At 43.1% G+C, this 13473-nt stretch overlaps 1 protein-coding gene across 1 annotated transcript in view; it reads right to left on the bottom strand.

Moving 5' to 3' along the window:
• Positions 1-5403: 5403 nt before the first annotated feature.
• The window catches only part of LOC124022295 (nephronectin-like), a 75589-nt gene continuing 67519 nt past the window's right edge, over positions 5404-13473 (bottom strand). Inside the window, 2 exon segments of the mRNA XM_046337217.1 lie at positions 5404-6892; positions 12761-13020. Coding sequence (XP_046193173.1) covers positions 6782-6892; positions 12761-13020 — 371 coding nt within the window. The 3' untranslated portion in view covers positions 5404-6781.

Genomic DNA, 13473 nt, shown 5'->3' with positions numbered 1-13473 from the left:
ACTCAGCTGTTATTGCATTGTTGTCCAAGTTAAGTAGACCAGACTCAGCTGTTATTGCATTGTTGTCCCAGACTCAGCTGTTATTGCATTGTTATTGTTGTCCAAGTTAGAGACCAGACTCAGCTGTTATTGCATTGTTGTCCAAGTTAAGTAGACCAGACTCAGCTGTTATTGCATTGTTGTCCAGACCAGACTTAATTGTAGACCAGACTCAGCTGTTATTGCATTGTTGTCCAAGTTAAGTAGACCAGACTCAGCTGTTACTCATTGTTGTCCAAGTTATTGCATTGTTGTCCAAGTTAAGTAGACCAGACTCAGCTGTTATTGCATTGTTGTCCAAGTTAAGTAGACCAGACTCAGCTGTTATTGCATTGTTGTCCAAGTTAAGTAGACCAGACTCAGCTGTTATTGCATTGTTGTCCAAGTTAAGTAGACCAGACTCAGCTGTTATTGCATTGTTGTCCAAGTTAAGTAGACCAGACTCAGCTGTTATTGCATTGTTGTCCAAGTTAAGTAGACCAGACTCAGCTGTTATTGCATTGTTGTCCAAGTTTATTGCATTGTTGTCCAAGTTAAGTAGACCAGACTCAGCTGTTATTGCATTGTTGTCCACATTGTTGTCCAGAAGTAGACCAGACTCAGCTGTTATTGCATTGTTGTCCAAGTTAAGTAGACCAGACTCAGCTGTTATTGCATTGTTGTCCAAGTTAAGTAGACCAGACTCAGCTGTTATTGCATTGTTGTCCAAGTTAAGACTAGACCAGACTCAGCTGTTATTGCATTGTTGTCCAAGTTAAGTAGACCAGACTCAGCTGTTATTGCATTGTTGTCCAAGTTAAGTAGACCAGACTCAGCTGTTATTGCATTGTTGTCCAAGTTAAGTAGACCAGACTCAGCTGTTATTGCATTGTTGTCCCAGACTCAGCTGTTAGTTAAGTAGACCAGACTCAGCTGTTATTGCATTGTTGTCCAAGTTAAGTAGACCAGACTCAGCTGTTATTGCATTGTTGTCCAAGTTAAGTAGACCAGACTCAGCTGTTATTGCATTGTTGTCCAAGTTAAGTAGACCAGACTCAGCTGTTATTGCATTGTTGTCCAAGTTAAGTTGTCCAAGTTAAGTAGACCAGACTCAGCTGTTATTGCATTGTTGTCCAAGTTAAGTAGACCAGACTCAGCTGTTATTGCATTGTTGTCCAAGTTAAGTAGACCAGACTCAGCTGTTATTGCATTGTTGTCCAAGTTAAGTAGACCAGACTCAGCTGTTATTGCATTGTTGTCCAAGTTAAGTAGACCAGACTCAGCTGTTATTGCATTGTTGTCCAAGTTAAGTAGACCAGACTCAGCTGTTATTGCATTGTTGTCCAAGTTAAGTAGACCTGAACTGACAAAAATAAATAAAGGAAACAGCCTAAGTGAACTGTCTTCATTTACAGGGCATTCGAAAGTTATTTTGTTACCTTACAGCCTATTCTTAAATTATGTAATGATTTTTTTTCCCTCATTAATCTACATACCCCATATTGACAAAGTAAAAACTTTTGCAAATGTATAAAAAAATACAACTGAAATATCATATTTACATAAGTATTCAGACCCTTTACTCTGTACTTTGTTGAAGCCCTTTTGGCAGCGATTACAGCTTTGAGTCATCTAAGGTATGATGCTACAAGCTTGGCACACCTGTATTTGGGGAGTTTCTCCCATTCTTCTCTGCAGATCCTTTCAAGCTCTCTCAGGTTGGATGGGGAGCGTCATTGCACAGCTATTTTGTCTTGGCTGTGTGCTTAGGGTCGTTGTCCTGTTGGAAGGTGAACCTTCGCCCCAGTCTAAGGTCCTGAGCACTCTGAAGCAGGTTTTCATCAAGGATCTCTCTCTTTACTTTGGTCCATTCATCTTTCCCTCCATCCTGACAAGTCTCCAAATCCTTATGATGCTGCCACCACCATGCTTCTCCATGCAACAAGCTGATTTGTGGAGTGCTGCAGAGATGGTTGTCCTTCTGGAAGGTCCTCCCATCTCCACAGAGGAACTCTGGAGCTCTGTCAGAGTGACCATCGGGTTCTTGGTCACCTCCCTGACCAAGGCCCTTCTCCCCCGATTGCTCAGTTTGGCCAGGTGGCCAGCTCTAGGAAGAATCTTGGTGGTTCCAAACTTCTTCCATTTAAGAAATATGGAGGCCACTGTGTTCTTGGGAACCTTCATTGCTGTGGAATTATTTTGTACCCTTCCCCAGATCTGTGCCTCGACACAATCTTGTCTCAGAGCGCTACGGACAATTCCTTTGACCTCATGGCTTGATTTTTGCTCTGACATGCACTGTCAACTGTGGGACCTTATATAGACAGGTGTGTGCCTTTCCAAATCACATCCAATCAATTTAATTTACCACAGGTGGACTTCAATCATGTTGTAGAAACATTTCAAGGATGATCAATAGAAACAGGATACACCTGAGCTAAATTTAAAGTCTCAAAGCATGTTGTCTGGTATTTCTGTTATTTAAAAAAAATACATTTGCTAAACTTTCTAAAAACCTCTTTTCACTTTGTCATTATGGTTATTGTGTGTAGATTGATGAAAGAAAAAAATATTTACTCAATTTTAGAGTAAAGCTATAATGTAACGAAATGTCTAAAAGTCAAGGGGTTTGAATACTTTCCGAATGCACTCTATCCACCATCTTTGTTAGGATTTAGGAAGTCTCAATACAGGTGTCTGAGAGGCACATTACCAGAGCTGGCCAAGATTAAGAAGTCATTTTCTTTTGCAACGCTCTGCTAGCTAGCCCCACCACCACAGAAAGTGCTGAGCTCGGCTGAAACACCTGCATTTTGGAGCTGCCTTACTCAAGAAAGCAAAAAGGAGACCATGTTTGTATGCGGCTTTATTAACTAAATTTTTATTATTTTTACATTGTTTGCAAACTGATAATATCACGTATTAATACCAAAATTACAAGCAAAAAATGCAAGCCCCTCCCAAAAAGGTATATATATGTATTTGTTTTTACCTAATAGTGTGGAGCTCAAAACAGGTGGGGCTCTGGGTCATTTCATATAGTTGATGTCTTCACTATTATTCTACAATGTAGAAAATAGTAAAAATTAGGAAAACCCCTGGAATGAGTAGGTGTACCCTGGAATGAGTAGGTGTACCCTGGAATACGTAGGTGTACCCTGGAATGAGTAGGTGTACCCTGGAATGAGTAGGTGTACCCTGGAATGAGTAGGTGTAATGAGTAGGTGTACCCTGGAATGAGTAGGTGTACCCTGGAATGAGTAGGTGTACCCTGGAATGAGTAGGTGTACCCTGGAATGAGTAGGTGTACCCTGGAATGAGTAGGTGTGTACCCTGGAATGAGTAGGTTTGACTGGTACTGTATACACAGTATTATATACACACTGAGAATACCAAATATTAGGAACACCTTGCTAACATTGAGTTTGACTGGTACCACAGCTTTTGCCCTCAGAACAGCCTCAATTCATCAGGGAATGGACTCTACAAGGTGTCGAAAGCGTTCCACAGGGATGCTGGGCCATGCTGACTTCAATGCTTTCCAGAGTTGTTTCACTTTGGCTGGTTGTCCTTTGGGTGGTGGACCATTCTTGATACACACGGGAAACGGTTGAGTGTGAAAAACCAAGCAGATTTGCAGTTCTTGACACAAACCACTGCGCCTGGCACCTACTACCATACCCCATTCAAAGGGACCTACTACCAGACCCCATTCAAAGGCACTCAAATGCTTTGTCTCTCCCATGTGATGGAACATTTTATGTTGGTGCTTTTCTATTTCTACATTTCTGTGTTCTATGTTTGTGCTTTTCTAATGACCGTTTTCTGTGTTCATACAAGTGACTAATTGAACGAATCCTCACTATTAGTAACTTCAATTCGGGAGTACTCCCAGACTCTTGTTTTGAGAATGAAAGATCTCTCAGTTTCAAGGTCTCTGCTTAGAGAGAAGAAGCCTCGTGAGGTATTGGTCTGTCACAAGCATGACCCAGTATCTGTCACATGCATGACAGTCACATGCATGACCCAGTATTGGTCTGTCACATGCATGACCCAGTATTGGTCTGTCACATGCATGACCCAGTATTGGTCTGTCACATGCATGACCCAGTGCACATGCATGACCCAGTATTGGTCTGTCACATGCATGACCCAGTATTGGTCTGTCACATGCATGACCCAGTATTGGTCTGTCACATGCATGACCCAGTATTGGTCAGTCACATGCATGACCCAGTATTGGTCTGTCACATGCATGACCCAGTATTGGTCTGTCACATGAATGAAGCAAATGTTAATGATGAACGAATAAGCTAAATCATGCAAATATAACTTGTCTGTATATAAGAGATCTAACGGGACTGCCTCGGTAGAGCTCCTGATTGACAAAATTATTAATTTTCTTAATTTCTTTTCTTCTTAATTTTCTTACTAATTATTTGCCTCCTTTTGAATGTCATTGTATTTCCAAGCCACTGTAATGCACTTTGGATGAAATCTTCATCAGGGCTCATTGACGATGCATTGAGTAGAATGCTCAGTTGGGCAACAACCCAAAACGAGCATTCAAAACAATATCGTGACAAACATGCAACCCATGAATAGACCTCTATATATGAGTGACTGTGTCCAACACACCACCACTTATGTTGGGAACCTAGTGACCCCAAAAAATATTTTTGTTCTCAATTACATGTATTGCTAAAATAATGGTTGATGGAAATACAGGCAGGCACCACATTACTACAGGACAAAACAGCTCAATCAAGCATGATGGTATTGTAAGTATAAAAGTAAAGCTTCCTTTCATGTAATTAAAAAAGCTTGAAAAGGTAGTGGAATGGTATTAGTGTGGTGTGTGAATAATGCAATACTTGAACTTTTGTGCGGTACAAATTACATTATTGTGGGCACACCTTCTCAAATAGTATTAATTAGGCTTGATGAGTTTTGAATCCTAAGCAACCTGCATACACCTTGTTTGAAGTGCAATAGACCAACATAGCACAGGAGGCTGCTGAGGGGAGGACAGCTCATAATAACGGCCGGAACGGAGCGAATGGAATGGCATCAAACACATGGAAACCACGTGTTTAATGTATTTGATACCAGTCCACTAATTCTGCTCCAGCCCGTCCTCCCCAATTAAGGTGCCACCAACCTCCTTTGCAACATAGCTACTGTAGTAGGTCAAAGCTATGTGCCGGAAAACCTTAGTGGAACATGGGTGGAGTGGTCATTGTGGTGCTCATGTGAATGTTTGGCTTCAGACAAATGCCTACTTCTCACTTAAAGGGTTTGTTTTTTTGTTTTAGATTTGATGTAAATGTGTGTCACACAGAAAAGACAAAGACAACATGACAATGACACGCTTAGTCAAACATGTATCAGTCAATGTCCTTTTATTTACATCATTGGCTGAGTATATTATGAGAATTTGGTGAACTGATCCATGCATATAGTACAGTTTGAATTTCCAACAGATCAGAACCTTCATTATGGCAGATGGCACAATAATGCAACTGTGTACTGCGAAACGTTAAAAAACGACTGAGGAAGCGATCTAGTAATTCAACATAAAGCATGAACAGATATGATCATTTATGTACTGTAAACAGCCTTGTATTCCCACAAGGTTCAAATGTTTATCCTTATATTGATCTTGAATTATAGAAACAAACGAAAACCATACATTTTTCAACTCCAATTAATACATAAGTCTGAATTTACATAAACGTATAAACCACACAGCTTAATATGAGCATGAAAGTGTTCTAGAATATGTACACACAACTACATTTACAATAATACACTGGGTGAGTGCCAGAAATCGTTGATACTGTCATCGCCAGTACAACCAACTTGCACTTAATAGAACAAAGCACATAGAGAGAAATCACGGTCAATCTTAAAATTCAGAATTCAGATAATAAAGGCTTATCATGTGAACTTGCATACAGTTGTAGCAATAGTAACATACGAGTGCCTCAGCACTAGTTTTACAGAATTTGATTTGTCTAAATAAACGGAGCAGGGTTTAGATTTCATTCTCCCCATTATCATTACAGGTTGGTGTCTTCTCTTGTTGTCCCTGGGTCCTGCTCATTAGGGCACAGAACGGGAAATGTTTTAAAATGCTCTGCAACGGAAAATGTAAATAATTGTTTCTTATTGGACAAGCCCTCGTAGTCCCTCCTTGTTTCAGTCAGTTTTTCCCTGTTTGGTACCTAATGAACACGACGCAGGTTAAAACAGTTATACAATCTAAATGATGGATAGCAAACAATCAGATATGGCTTCAGACAAAAATATGAAAGCAAGATGATGAAACATCGATGGAGGCCTTTGGGCGGTGTGATTGGCTGGGTGGCATTGCTCACAGGGACGTTTCCAGGGTTACCAGGGGCAAGCACAGGTCAATAGTGAGGAACCGGGTGATGGAGAGTTGGAGAGAGTGGGTAGGGGTGGTGGGGGATCACATGGTGGACCCTCTTTTTCCCCGGTGGTTTGGGGTAGTCTTCTTATTGGTGGAAGGGTTTGGTGCAGTCTAGTTATTGGTGGACAGGTTTGTTGCAGTCCTCTTGTTGGTGGACAGGTTTGGTGTGGTCTTCTTATTGGTGGACAGGCAGAGAGAAATGCCCCTTCTTCCCAGAGGTGCTCTTGGACCCTCTATGGGGGTCCAATCAGAGTCTGCTCCTCCCTGGGCTCTTTCTCTCCACTTCTCTCTTTCTCTCTCCATCTCTGTCGCTCTCTGCTGTGTGTATTAATGTCTTCTCAGATTGTGCTCCTCGGTGCAGGAACCTTTTCTCAAGGTGATGTCATCCACGGCCATCTCTCCGCTCCGGCCACGGCCGCGCTCGCCCTTCAGAATCACCTGGGAACAACAACACAGCACAATAAATAAGTTATTTTACTTATATAGCACTTTCGATTACAAAATGTAATCTCAAAGCAAAAAAAAAAAAAAAAAAAAAACAGGGACAACTAATTATCAAAATGGAATGTGAATGGTGTCTAGTCAGCTTCAGACAGAGGTAGTATGGAAAGGCAGTCTGCTGTGACTTGAGAGGAGGGGGCATCGATGGTTAGCCAGGGAGAAAGGCAGTATCTGCTATGACTTGAGAGGAGGGGGCATCGATGGTTAGCCAGGGAGAAAGGCAGTCTGCTATGACTTGAGAGGAGGGGGCATCGATGGTTAGCCAGGGAGAAAGGCAGTCTGCTATGACTTGAGAGGAGGGGGCATCGATGGTTAGCCAGGGAGAAAGGCAGTCTGCTATGACTTGAGAGGAGGGGGCATCGATGGTTAGCCAGGGAGAAAGGCAGTCTGCTATGACTTGAGAGGAGGGGGCATCGATGGTTAGCCAGGGAGAAAGGCAGTCTCTGCTATGACTTGAGAGGAGGGGGAATCAATGGTTAGCCAGGGAGAAAGGCAGTCTGCTGTGACTTGAGAGGAGGGGGCATCGATGGTTAGCCAGGGAGAAAGGCAGTCTCTGGTATGACTTGAGAGGAGGGGGCATCGATGGTTAGCCAGGGAGAAAGGCAGTCTGCTATGACTTGAGAGGAGGGGGCATCAATGGTTAGCCAGGGAGAAAGGCAGTCTGCTATGACTTGAGAAGAGGGGGCATCGATGGTTAGCCAGGGAGAAAGGCAGTCTGCTATGACTTGAGAGGAGGGGGCATCGATGTTTAGCCAGGGAGAAAGGCAGTCTGCTGGTATGACTTGAGAGGAGGGGGCATCGATGGTTAGCCAGGGAGAAAGGCAGTCTGCTATGACTTGAGAGGAGGGGGCATCGATGGTTAGCCAGGGAGAAAGGCAGTCTCTGCTATGACTTGAGAGGAGGGGGCATCAATGGTTAGCCAGGGAGAAAGGCAGTCTGCTGTGACTTGAGAGGAGGGGGCATCGATGGTTAGCCAGGGAGAAAGGCAGTCTCTGGTATGACTTGAGAGGAGGGGGCATCGATGGTTAGCCAGGGAGAAAGGCAGTCTGCTATGACTTGAGAGGAGGGGGCATCGATGGTTAGCCAGGGAGAAAGGCAGTCTCTGCTATGACTTGAGAGGAGGGGGCATCAATGGTTAGCCAGGGAGAAAGGCAGTCTCTGGTATGACTTGAGAGAAGGGGGGCATCGATGGTTAGCCAGGGAGAAAGGCAGTCTCTGGTATGACTTGAGAGGAGGGGGGCATCGATGGTTAGCCAGGGAGAAAGGCAGTCTCTGGTATGACTTGAGAGGAGGGGGGCATCGATGTTTAGCCAGGGAGAAAGGCAGTCTCTGGTATGACTTGAGAGGAGGGGGGCATCGATGTTTAGCCAGGGAGAAAGGCAGTCTGCTATGACTTGAAAGGAGGGAGGCATCGATGGTTAGCCAGGGAGAAAGCCCTTCACCAGGAGAGAGCTCTTCACCTGGGCACTTCGCCATCTCCGACCATCATAGAACCTCCATAGCGTAGTAGTTGAACATCAATTGAGGACAACCATGATTCAAACACACACACCAATAACCAATGTGTCAGTCGTTGCTAAAGGTCAGTCACAGATGGCAAAGACAAGTCAAGTGTGGTGTCAGACATACTTCTGTATACTGTTTTATAGTTTAGGAACAGCTGCTCTTTCTATGGCATAGACTGACCAGGTGAAAGCTATGATCTCTTATTTTTGTTACATGTTAAATCCACTTCAATCATCCGTGTAGATGAAGGGGAGGAAGGATTTTCAAGCCTTGAGACAATTGAGACATGTATTGTGTATGTGTGCCATTCAGAGGGTGAATGGGCAAGATAACATATTTGAGTGCCTTTGTACGGGGTATGGTACTAGGTGCCAGGCGCACCGGATTGAGTGTGTCAAGAACTCCAATGCTGCTGGGTTTTTAAATCTCAACAGTTTCCCGTGTGTAATAAGAATGGTCCACCACCTAAAGGACATTCAGCCAACTTGACACAACTATGGGAAGCATTGGAGTCAACACGTCAGCATCCCTGTGGAACGCTTTCGGCACCTTGTTTAGTCCAAGAATTGTGGCTGATCTGAGGGAATAAAGGGGTGCAACCTAATATCAGGTGTTCTGTATATATACTACTGTATACGGCTTTACACTCTCTATATACTACTGTCACCTGTTTTACTCTCTTTACACTACTGTATACTTCTTTACACTCTTTATATACTACTGTATACAGCTTTATACTCTATTATTATTACATTTTTTATTATTTTACCCCCTTTTTCTACACAATTTCGTGATATCCAATTTATAGTTACAATCTCGTCTCAGGAGAGAAGGTCGAGAGCCATGCGTCCTCCGAAACACGACCCTGCCATGCTTCACTGCTTCCTGACACACTACCTGCTTAACCAGGAAGCCAGCCGCACCAATGTGCCTGGCCCACCACAAGGAGTCGCTAGAGCACGATGAGACAAGGGAATTCTGGCTGGCCAAACTCTCCCCTAACCCAGACAATCAAGAGAATTCCAAGAGTGTGCAAAGCTGTCATCAAGGCAAAGGATGGCTACTTTGAAGAATCTTAAATCTAAAATCGAACACTTTTTTGGTTACATGATTCCATGTGTGTTATTTCATAGTTTTAATGTCTTCCCTATTATTCTACAATGTAGAAAATACTAAAAATAAAGAAAACCCCTGGAATGAGTAGGTGTGTCCAAACCTTTGACTGGTACTGTATATATACACTACCATTCAAAAGTTTGGGGTCACTTAGAAATGTCCTTGTTTTTTAAGTAAAAGCACATTTTTGTCCATTAAAATAATATCAAATTGATCAGAAATACAGTGTAGACATTGTTAATGTTATAAATTACTATTGTAAATGGAAACAGCTGATTTTTTAAATGGAATATCTACAAAGGTGTACAGAGGCCCATTATCAGCAACCCTCACCCCTGTGTTCCAATGGCACATTGTGTTAAATAATCCAAGTTTATCACTTTAAAAGGCTAAATGATCATTAGAAACCCCTTTGGCAATTATGTTAGCACAGCTGAAAACTGTTGTTCTGATTAAAAATGCAATAAACCTGGCCTTCTTTAGAATAGTTGAGTATCTGGAGCATCAGTATTTGTGGATTTGATCACAGGCTCAAAATAGCCAGAAACAAAGACCTTTCTTCTGAAAGGTTCTGAGAAATTAAGGCTATTCCATGCGAGAAATCGTCAAGAAACTGAAGATCTGGTACAACGTTGTGTACTACTCCCTTCACAGAACAGCGCAAACTGGCTCTAACCAGAATAGAAAGAGGAGTGTGAGGCCCCGGTGCACAACTAAGCAAGAGGCAAGTACATTAGAGTGTTTAGCTTGAGAAACAGACACCTCACAAGTCCTCAACTGGTAGCTTCATTAAATAGTACCCACAAAATACCAGTCTCAACGTCAACAGTGAAGAGTTAACTCCATGATGCTAGCCTTCTAGGCAGAGTTGCAAAGAAAAAGCCACATCTCAGACTGGCCAATAAAAATAAAAGATTAAGATGGGCAAAATAACACAGACACTGGACAGAGGAAGATTGGAAAAAAGTGTTATGGAAAGACGAATCGAAGTTTGAGGTGTTCGGATCACAAAGAAGAACATTCGTGAGACGCAAAAAAAATGAAAAGATGCTGGAGGAGCATGGTGTTAAGCTGTCAAGCATGGTGGAGGCAATGTGATGGTCTGGGGGTGCTTTGGTGGTGGTAAAAGTGGGAGATTTATACAGAGTAAATGGGATGTTGAAGAAGGTAGGCTATCACTCCATATTGCAATGCCAAACCCTGTGGACAGCACTTATAAACTACAAAGCCAAAAGTCTGCAAGAATGTAATTGCTGCAAATGGAGGATTCTTTGACAAAAGCCAAGTTTGAAGGACATAATTATTGTTTCAATTAAAAATCATTATTTATAACCTTGTCAAAGTCTTAACTATATTTCATATTCATTTTGCAACTAATTTCACATGTGTTTTCATGGAAAACAATGACATTTCTAAGTGACCCCAAAATGTTGTATTTATAAACTCAGCAAAAAAAGAAACATCCTCTCACTGTCAATTGCATTTATTTTCAGCAAACTTAACATGTGTAAATATTTGTATGAACATAACAAGATCAACAACAGACATAAACTGAACAAATTCCACAGACATGTGACTAACAGAAATTGAATAATTTGTCCCTGTACAACGTTGTACAGTAAGTAACAGTCAGTCAGTATCTGGTGTGGCCACGAGCTGCATTAAGTACTGCAGTGCATCTCCTCCTCATGGACTGCACCAAATTTGCCAGTTCTTGCTGTGAGATGTTATCCCACTCTTCTACCAAAGCACTTGCAATTTCCCTGACCTTTCTGGGTGGAACGGCCCTATCCCTCACCCTCCGATCCAACAGGTCCCAGACGTGCTCAATGGGATTGAGATCTGGGCTCTTCTCTAGCCATGGCAGAACACTGACATTACTGTCTTGCAGGAAATAAACACACAAAACGAGCAGTATGGCTGGTGGCATTGTCATGCTGGAGGGTCATGTCAGGATGAGCCTGCAGGAAGGGTACCACATGATGGAGGAGGATGTCTTCCCTGTAACGCACAGCATTGAGATTGCCTGCAATGACAACAAGCTCAGTCCAATGATGCTATGACACAACACCCCAGACCATGACAGACGCTCCACCACCAAATCAATCCCATTCCAGAGTACAGGCCTCGGTGTAACGCTCATTCCTTCGACTATAAACGCGAATCCGACCATCACCCCTGGTGAGAAAAAACTGTGACTCGTCAGTGAAGAGCACTTTTTGCCAGTCCTGTCTGGTCCAGCGATAGTGAGTTTGTGCCCATAGGCAACGTTGTTGCCGGTGATGTCTGGTGAGGACCTGCCTTACAACAGGCCTACAAGCCCTCAGTCCAGCCTCTCTCAACCTATTGCGGACAGTCTGAGCACTGATGGAGGGATTGTGCATTCCTTGTGTAACTCGGGCAGTTGTTGTTGCCATCCTGTACCTGTCCCGCAGGTGTGATGTTTGGATGTACCGACCCTGTGCAGGTGTTGTTACACGTGGTCTGCCACTGCGAGGATGATCAGCTGTCCATCCTGTCTCTCTGTAGTGCTGTCTTAAGCATCTCACAGTACGGACATTGCTTGCCCTGGTCACATCTGCATCTTCATGCCTCCTTGCAGCATGCCTAATGCACATTCATGCAGATGAGCAGGGACCCTGGGCATCTTTCTTTTCGTTTTTCAGAGTAAGTAGAAAGGTTTCTTTAGTGTCCTATGTTTTCGTAACTGTGACCTTAATTGCCTACCGTCTGTAAGCTGTTAGTGTCTTAACGACCGTTCCACAGGTGCATGTTCATTAATTGTCTATGGTTCATTGAGCAAGCATGGGAAACAGTGTTTAAACCCTAAAGCCAAATCAAGAGGAATTAGGGAAATTAATAAGTGTGTGTGTGTGTGTGTGTGTGTGTGTGTGTGTGTGTGTGTGTGTGTGTGTGTGTGTGTGTGTGTGTGTGTGTGTGTGTGTGTGTGTGTGTGTGTGTGTGTGTGTGTGTGTGTGTGTGTGTGTGTGTGTGTGTGTGTGTGTGTGTGTGTGTGTGTGTGTGTGTGTGTGTGTGTGTGTGTGTGTGCACGCTACATTGACAGAGAATAATGACGATCTGTGAAGTTAATTGGATTTTTATGAATTATCTTTGAAAGACAGGGTCCTGAAAAAGGGAAGTTTTTTTGCTGAGTTATATATATATACACTACTGTATACTCACACTCTCAAGTCCCGTGCCCCACAGCGTGATCTGGGTATGTCTCCAGCCGCTACCCCCCGTCCTTCCCCACACGGCCGGGCTGTACTGCTTCCCTTTCTTCACAAACACCTGGAGCATACCCACATGGTGTCCTGCCAGCTTGTGGCGGAACGACAGACACAGGTTACCGTCGTCCCAGGGAGGAGTCAACGGGAGGACCAGGCGCGCCCCTCGCCCGCTCTTCTTGTCGCTCACCTCAGGGATGGTGAGGTATTTTCCACCTGTGGAGAGGAAAGAGGAAGAGAAAGTGATATCACAATCAGGGTAGCGTTCAATAGGAGAAAACGTTTGGAAATGAAGGAGATGCTAGAACACTGGTTTTAGTTGTCAGATGGATGTGTCTCAATCAGATGGCTTCATCTTTTTGTGATCGGCAGCTCCATTTTACAGAATATTGTCCTCATTGAAATTCGTGCCGAAAACCTCCCAAAATGTCCTCCTGGGACTATGAATGTATGCACACATGACTGTAAGTCGCTTTGGGTAAAAGCGTCTGCTAAATGGCATATATTATTATTATTATTTATATTATTATAAAGTTATACTACTAAATAGAGTCAGACTAGGCTGAATTGCATTGCAATTCATTGCAAAAAAAAACACACATCTTGTTTTCTCTGAACCAACTGTCCGCCTGAAATCAAGTGTTTTGTTTTCAACACTGTTGACTAATG

Source organism: Oncorhynchus gorbuscha, unplaced genomic scaffold, assembly GCF_021184085.1.
Source record: "Oncorhynchus gorbuscha isolate QuinsamMale2020 ecotype Even-year unplaced genomic scaffold, OgorEven_v1.0 Un_scaffold_1327, whole genome shotgun sequence".
NCBI lineage: Eukaryota > Metazoa > Chordata > Actinopteri > Salmoniformes > Salmonidae > Oncorhynchus > Oncorhynchus gorbuscha.
This window is presented reverse-complemented; position numbering and strand designations above follow the sequence as displayed.